The sequence below is a fragment of the Sorex araneus genome, chromosome 3, assembly GCF_027595985.1.
Source record: "Sorex araneus isolate mSorAra2 chromosome 3, mSorAra2.pri, whole genome shotgun sequence".
In the NCBI taxonomy this organism is placed as follows: Eukaryota; Metazoa; Chordata; class Mammalia; order Eulipotyphla; family Soricidae; genus Sorex; species Sorex araneus.
This window is the reverse complement of record NC_073304.1, coordinates 98,487,924-98,500,737: the sequence shown is the minus strand read 5'-3', so window position 1 is coordinate 98,500,737 and position 12,814 is coordinate 98,487,924. Positions and strand designations below refer to the sequence as shown.

Genomic DNA, 12,814 nt, shown 5'->3' with positions numbered 1-12,814 from the left:
ATTGAGTAGACAAGCAAAAGGTGATGTGTCATTCAAAAACCTGTCTGCAACAGTTGAAGCTAGGTGTGATGCGCCATTAATGGGTACAGAGCTAAACTAGCAAAGATTTTTTTAAAAAAAGATTATTTCCCTATCCATATGCTTGAGCACAACAGGTCAATTTTATATAATACATTAAATAAAATCTAATTTTACCCCTATGAATCACTTAACATCCTTTCCACCTTCTTTTGGGTAAATTGTTGGGAACAGAGGTGGTACTGAGAGTCAGGCATGGTCACTCCAGGTGGTACAGGTGCTGGGAATCAAACCAGGTCCACAGGCAAGGCTTAAATAGAGCAAAGCCAACCCCTTCACATGGTCTTTGTTTGTATCAGTGAACTAACCAGGTAACTAAATGCATCAGGGACTCAGAACCCACCATGACTTCCACTGAGATTCTCCATCAGCCCCTTTATTCACTTCAGATTTTCCCTTCTCATCTACTTGAAAGTTCATAATTTAGGGGGAAGAAAAGGCAGGGAACTGAGGAACTGAACCAGAAGTAACTGAAGAACATTTTGGGCACATGGGTTATGGTAACTGTATACATCAGAATCAACAATGTTAACCCTATTTAAAAGGTAATCTGGAATATCCCTTACCTACTTTTAACCCTCAGATCTTGTCCACTGTGATCATTCCCAGCTATTATTGTCATACTAGAAACTTTTCAGTATCAATATTGCAAACCACAATGCTCAAAAGAGGGGGAGGCAGGGGGTGGGGGGTGATGGGAGGGAACCTGGGAACACTGATGCTGGGAAATGTACACTGGTGGAGGGACAGGTGCTGGAATACTGTATGACTGAAATCCAATCACGAACAGCTTTGTAATGGTTTATCTCACAGTAATTCAATAAAAAAGTTTAAAAGTAAAAAGTAATCTGGGGCTGGAGTGTGTGAACGGGGAAGGGGCTTGCCTTTCACACCACTGACCCAGGTTCATCCCCAGCACCACATGTAATACCTGTGCAACACCCGGAATTGGTCCCTTAAACTATGACAGAAAAGTAACTTGGATGCTGAGCCCTATGCTTGCTACGAATGTGGCTGTCTTCTCTTAGACAAACCAGGGACTGTAGCAAGAGGCAGAACTCTACTTCAAGCAAAGGAGGATTTCTCTGGCTACTCTGAAAACAGGCTGCATGCCTGCACCCATGCTGCTCTGGCCTCTCTGAGGGAAATGGTTCCTCAGCGACAGATCTGGAGTCCCCTCTGTCCCTCCCCACCCAGGTTCTGCACTTCAAAAGAGGACACGGGTTTCGTGAAGACTGACTCTTCCTCTACAAATCATCTGTGCCAGGGACACAGTCCCTGCATTAAAGACACATATTAAAAGATGGCTTCTTTTCAACATATAACTCAAAATGAGAAAATAAACATAATGGGGAGGGACAGGGAAAGCCATGGGCTTTAAATTATATTTAATATAATTTAGATCATGTGGTACAGTGTGTTTTGGGGTCATACCCAGCAGTCCAGGACTTACTCCTAGTGATGATGCTCAGGGGGAACTTAGGTGGTTCATGGGATCAAACCTGGGATAAAATACATGTGCACGATCAAGTTCTTTACCCACTGAACTATCTTTCTGGCCCCCAAAAAACATTTAAAAAAGTTAACAGTTTGCAATTTAGGTCTGGCCATTTGTAGCTCAGTGAAAAAGCACCTGACTGGTATGAGGTCACTGTTGGTCACATAAAGCCTTGTATGGAGGCCACACACACTCCTTCCTACCATAAAGTTCTTACTTTGACTTCTTTCACTGGTCACTACCAGATATAAGAAAATACCAGGGGCTGGAGCAATAGCACAGCAGGTAGGGCGTTTGCCTTGCACACAGGCGACCCAGGTTCGATTCCCAGCATCCCATATGGTCCCCTGAGCACTGCCAGGAGTAATTCCTGAGTGCATGAGCCAGGAGTAACCCCTGTGCATAGCCGGGTGTGACCCAAAAAGCAAAAAAACAAAACAAAACAAAACAACAAAGAATTACTATACAACCATCAATGGATAATTCAATTAAAAGTGATAAAGTAGCTCAGAGAGTAATAAGTCCTACCTGTCATACAAGTATTATTAATACATTTAACAAACTCTTAAAACATGGCTAAGTTTGATAAGTATTTGCCACAGAAGAGTTTGAGTGAGGCCCTGGTTTTTCTGTTTTTGCTTTTTGGGTTACACCCAGCAATGCTGGGGATTGAACCTGAGTCGGCTGCATGCAAGGCAAACACGCCCTACCTGCTGTGCTATCATCGCTCCAGCTCCATCTCTGGTTTTCAACCTTGAAAAAAAGCAGACCTTTAAGGAGCTCAGGGTGACAGGTCATGCTTTACCTGGGGGAGGTATGGGTCCACTCACAACTGTCACACCTTAGACCCAAGTATTACTAAAAGTGGCCCAGGGCATCCCTGCTGCTCCTAGCATGGCCTGTATTTAAAACAACAACAGTCTCCACAGATAGGGTTCAAACTTTCTAAGCATTTCCCCAAATTTCAAGTAAAGGAGCTTGCACCTCAAAGCGTTCATCTTCACAACGATAGATGTGTTCTTCATACTGTGTCTTCTTGGAACTAACAAAGGTCGAGTCCTCAGACCAGGAAGGGAAGGAAACCCAGGTATCATTTAAAACCTTAGGGTAAAGGAGAGATCGAACAAAAGTCAAACAAAGCTTTCTCAACAAGCATTCTCAATAAAAAGACAGTTCCTAGGAAGAGAAGGTTTAACACTGATTTCACCTTTAGCAGGCTTACAAGAGCTATTAGTAAGAAAAGATTCTAAACCAAGATTGAAAAGACAATTTCCTCGTTCATATTAACTCTTACTCCCTGGTATCACTTCTTCCTGGAAGAAGTTGTTCGTTTAGGGCTGATCCTTCCAATGGAGCTCTTACCTCTTTACAGAGAGGAGTTCGCCCTGTACACTTGGGCTGCTGGTAACTCTTTGGCAGGGCTCGATAGCTGGAGCCCAACCGTTTACAAGAGGCATAGTCTATCTCCATGGCAATGCCTTCTGTGGCTCGTTCCTTTGGAAAGGTTTCCAGATGCACAGACTCCTTATAGCCCAGAAAGTTTTTAAACCAATTAAACAATTCAGGGAATTTCCTGAAGAATCAAAGCAAAAACGGGTAAGCAATTAGAAGAAAGGTACAGTTATTTTGAGATTATGACAACCACGATTTGGCACTGGATCACTTCTATGTGATGGGACAAATCCCACTAGCAATTATTACTGCCTGTCTAAAAAAGCATTGCTTCCAAGCATCTGGCTTCAACTTTTCTTGTAGAATGTTCAAGGAAGTAATGGAAGAGTTGCACTGATACTCAGCAATAACCAGTCATTTTTCTCATCAAAAATACTGCTGCAGAGCCAGAATGATAACGTAGTGGGTAAGGTGTGTGCCTTGTGCACATCTGACCCAGGTTCAATCCTTGGCCCCCATTTAGTCCCCTGAGCATTGCCAGGAATAAGTCCTGAGCACTGTCAGGTGTGGTCTCAAAAAAAACCCAATAAATACCACCTCAATGTTCAAATAGTTCTTAGGTTGTCAATTATAGTTAATATTCTAGAATCTGGAAGAGATTGGTCTCGACATCTCTAAGACCGATCAGGGAATCAGGAGACCACCTAGTGATGGCCTATCCCTTTCCTTGTCTATTTTCTCAGCTTTACAGTTGGACCTCAAGACTTCCCAGAGCACTCTGCACTGACATTATACGAGCCAACTGACCAGACACAACTGAATCTTATCAAACACCCTCATAAACTTAGTCCATCACTTCACATTCACATCATGCCTAAAGGCTAAACATGATACTACTTACCCCAGGAAAGGAGATACTAGTTGCACAAGTTCAGCCCGAGAAATCACTTCTTGGTTAAAGATAACAAGACAGCGCAGAAAATTTTCATAGGCCTCTGTACTCCGCAAAGCCTTTCGGACCTTGGGGACACCCAAAAACGAAACAGTTAAATGGGGACTCAATCTGGACTGCTTTGAAAAGATTGGGGAAATTTGAACTGATAATACTAAGGAAGAAATCAATGTTAGTATTTTAGATGTGATAGTGTGAGTGTATATACACATGTGTATATATACACATACACACATGTATAAAGAAAAAAACATTTATAAATAAAATAATGTATCTGGGATTTATCTTCAAATAATCTGGGGCAAATGAGAGTATCTATGAACCATTGGCATGTGGATGGGAAGTATAAAAGTGGGAAGGGATATACACCACCTCAGAATTTTGTTTGTCTTGGGGGCGACATCTGGCGGTGCTCCGGCTTATTCCTGGGTCTGCAATCAGGAATTACTAGCGGTGGTGCTCAGGGGACCATATGGGATGCAAGGGACTGAACCCGGGTTGGCTGCGTGCAATGCAAGCACCATACATGCTGAATTTTCTCTCTGGCCCCTTCTCTTTAATTTCATGTTTTTTTTTTAAACTTTCCTATAATAAATACTTTAAAATGTAAGATCCTAAAGTAAATAACACATTTTCCTTCTCATATGTTTGATTCTTGAGGCATACCAGAGTTACCCAAAATTTTATTGTTTCCCTTAACAGATGTTCATAGCAATAATCTTTGTCAATACTCGTCTCACACTCTGATTTTCTTGAATAATGCTCTTTTGATACTTTGACACTCTTTTGATACTTCTGTCCTGACCTGGTCCTTTTCCTTTATAATATTGAACACTTTTAATACCCAAATACTGAAAATGTTTAATGACACAGACAAAGCAAAACTAACCTGGCTAGACTAGATGAGTAACCTGAATTTTCAGTTTCAAAAGTATTTGGCATTGTGGTCCCTCAGTGGAGACTGCAGAGTCCCCCCAAGAAATAATCTTGGGGACGAGAGATGGCTCAGAGGGCTGACCTCACCTCTGCGAGCAGCTCAGCCTCCATCCCCAGCACAGCACAGTCCCCCAACACAGAGCAGAGTCAAGAGCAGCCCCGAAGCACAGACGGGAGTGGAAGGGAGAAACGAACAAGTGGAAGAACTTAAGCGGCCTTTCCCCAGTCTCAGATACTTTCCTTCACAACATATTAGCAGTAGAGAGTACTTTTGGAGTCAAACATAAAAGACATTGCATTTTTTGTAGCATAAGCCACATGTACTTTTTTTTAGCTTTTAAACAGAAACAAAAGCAAACAGAAGTTTAATGAACCCTATGTATTCAGTCAGTTTGATCATATAAAGTCTATGCCATCTCCTCCCAACTACTCAATTTCAAAGCAGCTTTCAGACATTTCATCTTAACATAGTCCTATATTTCAAGATAGGATGTGAGAGAGAGAGAGAGAGAGAGAGAGAGAGAGAGAGAGAGAGAGAGACAGAGACAGAGACAGAGAGGGAGGGAAAAAGGAAAGGGAGGGAGGGAGGGAGGGGGAGAAGTGGGGGAGAGAGAGAGAGAGCGAGCGAGAGAGCGAGTGAGCGCGCCAAAAAAGTAGCCCATCACTCTTAAAATAATTAACTTTGGAGCTGGAGAGATACAGCATAGGGTTTCAGGCACTTGCCTGATATGCAGCCAATCCTGCTTCAATCCCTGGCACCACACACGGCTCCCTGAGCAGAGCAGGAGCAGCCCCTGAGCACCACTTGGTGTGGTCCAACCACCCCCAGTCCCATATTTAACTTAAAAGAACCAAATGCCAAGCAGCCCTCAGATATAGTTCAGATGAGAGCCCGGAATCTGGTTATTTTGCAGGACCACTCACAGAGCACAGCAGGCTCCATAGAGAGCAGGAGGCAGCAATCACCGAGATTCTAAGTCATCTGCCCTTTAGCAAAAACTAAGAGGCACACGGCAGGGTACATCACTGCGCCAATCTAGGTTGGTTCCTGCCATTGAGAAGTTCAACAGCTGACCAGTTACTCCAATGAAAGAAACATTCATCACGTTGACCTCAAGGAGGAAGTAAGACACAGGAGGGAGTGAAACCCAAGTACCATACAACAGAGTTCACACCAGCAGGCTCAACTGACTGCCCATTACAATCACCTGGGAGCTCAGCCAGCAAATCAATTCCCACAAACCCTTTGATGTGACAGCACAAGTAAGTATTACAGCCAATTAGAATATTCTATCAAGTCCTCAACAATTTAGTGTGGGGACTGACATTCCCCCTATAGAAATCTGGGGATTGACAAGAGGAAACTCCAAAACCATAGAGCCAGAGAACCAGACATCATGTTTGTAAACTACTGCTTCCCACCATGGAAAAGGAAGTACTCTGCAGCAAATCACTTCACAAGACCAAAGCAGACTCTGCTATCATTTCTCTTAACTCCTGTAAGAGATGTAATATATTGAAAGGACCCAGAAATCTGAAAATACGTTTAAAAATAGAAGTCCTAATCACCCTGACGTTTTTCAAACAAAATTTTACCAATGAAATCTTCAGGGTGGTCTTTTACTTTTGGCATTTACAGTCCATATAAAATCTAGTTCATTTATTACTTACCTTATCAAAAAATAATGATTCCGTTCCTACACCATGCTTGCTGGCATCTGCCATGGAAGAATCCTTGAGGCTCAGCAATTTGGGTTTCTTCTGTGAAAAAGGAAAAAAAATAAAAGATAAATTCAAAGAATGTATTTCCTGGAATTTTTTTTTTCTTTTTGGGTCACACCCAGCAATGCACAGGGGTCACTCCTGGCTCATGCACTCAGGAATCACCCCTGGCTGTGCTCAGGGGACCATATGGGATGCTGGGATTTGAACCCGGGTCGGCCGCGTGCAAGGCAAACACCCTACCCATTGTGCTATCACTCCAGCCCCCTGGAATTTTATTTTCATCTGTGCTCAACCTGATACACTAATTAAAAATTTGCACAAATGAGAGGCCAGAGAGACAGTACAGTGAGTTAGACACCTGCCTTGTAAGTGTCCAAACTGGGTTTGATCCCTGGAACCCATACAGTCCTCCAAGCCCCACCGGGAGTGATCTCTGAGCACAGATCCAGGAGTAGGCCCTGAGTACTACCAAGTATGGCCCAAAAACCAAAAGAGAAAAAGTAGTAATTCGCACAAATGAGAATCAAGTTACAAAATAACTTTGCACAGATCTTTTCTATTTCAATTTGCCATCTAATTTCTTTTACTCCAGTTGCACAGATCATTCTACTCCCAAAAGTCTATCTATAAATGGTCACTATAAACAGCTTTAGTATTAGAACATGCCCAGCATTTTTCTTGGGGGTCAAAAAGCTTATCTGGAACTTAAGTTTTCTGCCTTATCTCACTTGCACTTAGCTGTGAAGGCATAAGATACCAGAGTATTGAGTGGCTAAAAAACCAACTTCTTAAAAGATTTTTTGGGGATATATCCTGTAGTAAGTGGAGGCTATTCCCAGCAGTGTACAGAGGATCATGTGGTGCTGGGGAATCAAACCCAAGTCTCCTGCATGCAAAGCATTTACTCAGCCTGCTGAAATATCTCTGCCTTAAAACTCATTTTTAACCTGAGGGCTTAAGAAATATACATATATGTATAGAGATATATAAAACACACCTTATTTTTCCTAACAGAAGATTAAACTATCTTGACAGTAACAGTCATTCAGAAAATCTAAGAATGCTCTTTCCAAGAGGATAAATAGGCTAGGGCATAAGGCAAGAGGTTACTTTTTAAAAATGTCACTTCTCAACTACCTATGAAAAAAATACATGAACCTTGGAAGACGCAGCACAATTTACTTTTGCCACCTTAGAGCACACTCTCTCAGGAGCCATCACCTCTGCTCACACACACCAGCAGAGGGGTTTCAAAACAGGAAGGGTTGGGGGCTGGAGCAATAGCACAGCAGGTAGGGTGTTTGCCTTGCAAGCGGCCGACCCGGGTTCGAATCCCAGCATCCTATATGGTTCCCTGAGCACCGCCAGGAGTAATTCCTGAGTGCATGAGCCAGGAGTGACCCCTGTGCATTGCCGGGTGTGACCCAAAAACCAAAAAATAATAATAATAATAAAAAAAAAACAGGAAGGGCACACTACCCCCCCCCAACAGTGTTCCCTCCTGTGGGTCTCAGGGTGGGGGTGGGGGGATACCCCTTCAAAAGTGGAGCCTATTCGATCTGATTCTGGTTATCCATACAATTAACTGAGCAATGTGATTGAGTTCATGCCAACTTGGCTGTGGTACAGCAGACCACGCCTTCGTGCAGCTCTGGCACTCTTTACCAGTACTCAGGCCCGTAGGGCAGTCAGTGTTGGAGATGGATGCTCAGGGCCTCACCAGCCTCAGGCTTGCAAGGCAAGCCCTGTTACCGCTGAGCTATTTGTGGGTCTCTAGGTTTAATTTTCAAAAGGTGGTTTCACCACTAGAAGTTAAACCTACAGGCTGGAAAGCTAGTACGTGGGCACTCGCACACAACAGACCCAGGTTCAATTCCAGGCACCATATATGGTCCCTGAGCCCCGCCCAGAGTGAACATGGAGTGCAGAGGCAAAAGTTAGCCCTGAGCACAGCCAGGTATAGCCCAGCACTCCCCCACCCCTACCACACAAAGAAAATTAAATCTATTACAAACATTAAAATATAGTCCTTCAAAAATAACACCAAACCGGTCATTCTTGGTAGTTTCTTCTTCACTAAGTCACCTCTTACTATGAGAAATTTCACTAGCATTTGTTATTCCTTTAATTTCTGCAAACACATCTGTTTCTTTCATTGATACAGTGCTTCAGAATGCACTGAAGAAAGCTTCAAAACACACCTCGCCTACTCCCTAGTACAACTCACTGCATCAGGAGGACGCTCAGAGTACTCTGTAGGAGATCACCAGGACTTACGCTAACCTGCAGCATTATGTGACAAGTCACCAACTACAATGAAAAATTTCCCTGTTATACCTCAGAAGGTCCTACTTTGGAGACTGATTTTTTTTTTTTTAAAGTAAGATGTGCAGGGGCTGGAGCAATAGCACAGCGGGTAGGGCATTTGCCTTCCACGCGGCCGACCCGGGTTCAATTCCCAGCATCCCATATGGTTCCCTGAGCACTGCCAGAAGTAATTCCTGAGTGCATGAGCCAGGAGTAACCCCTGTGCATCGCCGGGTGTGACCCAAAAACCAAAAAAAAAAAAAAAGAACAAAAAAACAAAAAATAAAGTAAGATGTGCAAGTTTCATTTTATGAGAGAAAGAAAAAAAACACTTATTGGATTTATTATTAAAAGGTTATGTTATCTGACCACAAAAATGTATAAATCTGTAACTGTACCCTCACGTTGACTAATTAAAAATAAACTATTAAATTAAAAACAAAAAAAGGTTACGTTATCTCTAAAAAGTAAAAAGCAAGATGTGGCAACAAAGAACCTTAGGCAGGATAGGTATCTAAATCACAGGTCTTGCACTTCATTGACAGGACAATCTTAGAGACCACTAACTTATTTTTGAAATAATTTTAAACTCATTATTAGCACAACGCAGGTTTAAGACATAGAAGGGAGAATTCAGTTAAGTCTCAAACTCTTCGCAACAAATAAGATCTAGATGATAGCTAATAGCAAATAAGAGAGACTACAGAGTTAGAAAAACTGTATGAATTAAAAACAACACAATTGGGGCTGGAGCAATAGCACAGCAGATAGGGCGTTTGTCTTGCACGCAGCCAACCCCGGTTCAATTCCCAGCATCCCATATGGTCCCCTGAGCATCGCCAGGGGTGATTCCTGAGTGCAGAGCCAGGAGTAACCCCTGTGCATTGCCAAGTGTGACCCAAAAAGAAAAAATAAAAAGGAAAAAAAAAAACACAATAATCTGCAATTAGGGGTATTCTAACATTGTTTTTTGCAAAGCCAGGGAAATTTTGCCTGGAGTTCCTGGTATGAAAGTCCAAGATCGACCTGTCAACCTGCTTCCCGCAGAACAGACTAGCCCAGGAGCACTTGTTGAGTTGCTGATCAAAGCCCGTAAGAGCAGCCTCCGCTCCACTCACCTTCACTGGGGGGGTGGTCCCCGTTCCCGAGTGTCTGCGGATCTGGCAGCCATTCTGGCTTGGCCTCTGTGGCTTATTGTTCAGCTGGGGCTTCTTCACAGTGCCTCCGTGGTCATTTCTCACAGAATCAACCTTCTCAGCAGTTGTTTTGCTTAAAAGCTAATTAAGACACATGAAAGAGATTAAATCTCTTAACAAAGCAACAAAGTACTTAGAAAAAGTCCCCTTCTGATCCCAGCTTCCTACATTAACTAAATTTTGAATAGTACAGTCCTTCTAAGATCAACTTACCACAGAGCTGTTGGCATCTGGTAGAAACTGTCCAAACTCCGACAACAAATCTTCCTGATTTTTAAAAAGACGAGCCACCTGGGCATAGACCTCCTGCTCAGTCAATGCCGGAGTGTAGTTTCCTCCGGCCTCCTTGGCATTCCGCTGTTCTTTCTGGTAGGAAATTGAAAATTAGAGAGTTCAGAGTCACAGGTCGCTGTCTGAATACTCCCTTTACACTGTTTGGGGTGACTGATGAGTGCTAAGCTCTATCTGGGCTGCTCTACAAGGAGGTGGTCTACGCTCTTTGCACCTATCTAACTATAGGCATTTACATCATGAAAGGAGAGACTGGAGAGAGTACAGGGGTGGGGCCCATGCCTGACATGTAGGGGACCCCAGTTCCATTCTGACGCCACATGGTACCCCAAGCATCGCCAAGTGCAGCCCTGGACACACTCGAGCATTGCAAGTCAGGGCAGGAAAGCCTCGAGGACCCCTGTACTGAACTGCTGGCCCCAGTGGCTCAGGCTCCCTGAGCACTACTTGGGACATATCCCATCCCCCAGGATCCTCCCCAAATAAAATGGTAGCTAACAATTCGGTTAAGAAAACAAATAGGCTTGCTCTTCAAGACCGTGTTCATGAAACACATATTTCACTTGCTTGTCTGTTTCTTTGCTTGCCCGTGGCCACTCTGGAGAAGCCTCTCTTGAACATACTCTTCTCCCTTTCTTTCCCCTCACATCTTTCTAGCTAAGTTCCAATAAAACTTTCATGCATCACTAAAATTAAACAGGACAGAATATGTGAACGCTCAGGGGACCACTACCAACTGCTAAAACATTAAACTTCTTCCTTTGGATCATATACACTTAATGAATCATCCTCTAATTATCCCAGATGAACGAGCACTCCTTTCAAAGGCAGTAATGAAACAATGAGACTGGCTGCTATAGTCAGGCAAACCAAACTGGCTTTACCATTGTAGGCTAGCTTCAGAAATGGTTAGGTCAGTTCGAATTTCAAGTTGTTCTTGGGAGAACATCTCCGAGGGGAGCTGAACTAGTTAAGATGGATTAACAGGGCAACTTTCTCACCTGATAGGTGTGCAAAATCTCCAGGAATGCTTTGTAGATGTCTGGTTGGCCCTGGAACCTGTTCTTAATTTTATTAACATAGTTGATGGCATGATTAAACTCCACAGGCTGATTGTTCTGCAAGGACGGGGCCGTTCCCAATGAGATTGTCACTGGAGTATGAGGCTGGACGGGCGGAGAGCGAGGGGATGCATATGGCGGGAGCGGGGGGGTCTGCTGGCTGGCTGGGGTATGTGCTTGTAGCTGGGAAGGCTAAAAAGGAAAAAAGTCTTTATTCTCCGGAAGAACACAGATGGTTTGATATAGGAAAGAAAATCCAAACTAAAGAGAAAAAAGCATTCTGATGACAGAAATCTTTATTCCCTCTGAGCAGACTATTTTATTAGCCCGAGTGTCATCACATGTTCAAAAACAAACATTTCAGTTTTAAATTTTCTCAACATAACTGAAAAGAGGAGACACCTTCAATTATAGGCAAATATTTTTTCTTTTTTCTTTTTTGGAGGGGGGGGAAAGGGGGTTGCACTCAGAGCTTACTTCTGGCTCTATGTTCAGGGATCTAACTGAGGTCAGCCAGCCATATGCACGGAAGTCACCTTAACTCTTGCACTGTTCTTTCTGGCCTCATAGGCAAAAACTTGAATTTTTAAGCTCATTAGCTCAACACATAGAGATGGGAGCGGAAGGGGGTGTAGTTCTTTCTAAATGGATCTCTAGTGTAAAAAAAGACAAATCAGCTGTTGCAGAAACTTCACACAAAATTTTATGAAAGCTGCTTGGCTTTATAGTTCAACCTGTAAGGCACACTTCCCATGTGAGTTCCCAAGTTGAATCCCTCCCACCCTCATGCCCTAAAGCCAGCATCAGCAGCAAGAACAATCCTGAGGTGCTTCCTACCACAGCACCGCTAAACAGGGCCACTTTGAAAATAATTATTTTTTTTTTTGCTTTTTAGGTCACACCCAGTGATGCACAGGGGTCCCTCCTGGCTCTGCACTCAGGAATTAACCCCGGCGGTGCTCAAGGGACCATATGGGATGCTGGAAATTGAACCCGGGTCAGCCACGTGCAAGGCAAACGCCCTACCCGCTGTGCTATTGCTCCAGCCCTGAAAATAATTTTTTAAAAATATTTTATGGGAGGGCTGGAGCGATAGCACAGTGGGTAGGGCATTTCCCTTGCACGTGGCTGACCCGGGTTCGATTCCCAGCATCCCATGTGGTCCCCTGAGCACCGCCAGGAGTAATTCCTGAGTGCAGAGCCAGGAGTGACCCCTGTGCATCACCGGGTGTGACCCAAAAAGAAAAAAAAAATTATGTTATGGGCATGGTACTTTAAAAAACTTTCTGCACTGAGGACTGTGTAACTGAATACTCTGTAACAATGGAGATGTTCTTTATTTTGTTCTATACAAAAGTCACTAGCCATGTAAGGATAT

At 43.4% G+C, this 12,814-nt stretch overlaps 1 protein-coding gene across 2 annotated transcripts in view; it reads right to left on the bottom strand.

The window, feature by feature from the left end:
- SIN3A (SIN3 transcription regulator family member A) overlaps positions 1-12,814 on the bottom strand; it is a 69,544-nt gene that overhangs the window by 25,127 nt on the left and 31,603 nt on the right. For both annotated transcript variants that reach the window (XM_055132483.1, XM_055132482.1), the window contains exons 6-12: positions 11,377-11,628; positions 10,298-10,450; positions 10,007-10,165; positions 6,528-6,617; positions 3,870-3,988; positions 2,939-3,149; positions 2,561-2,677 (exon numbers count right to left, since the gene is read on the bottom strand). In XM_055132483.1, the coding sequence (XP_054988458.1) occupies positions 2,561-2,677; positions 2,939-3,149; positions 3,870-3,988; positions 6,528-6,617; positions 10,007-10,165; positions 10,298-10,450; positions 11,377-11,628 (1,101 nt within the window). The remainder of the gene's footprint in view (positions 1-2,560; positions 2,678-2,938; positions 3,150-3,869; positions 3,989-6,527; positions 6,618-10,006; positions 10,166-10,297; positions 10,451-11,376; positions 11,629-12,814) is intronic.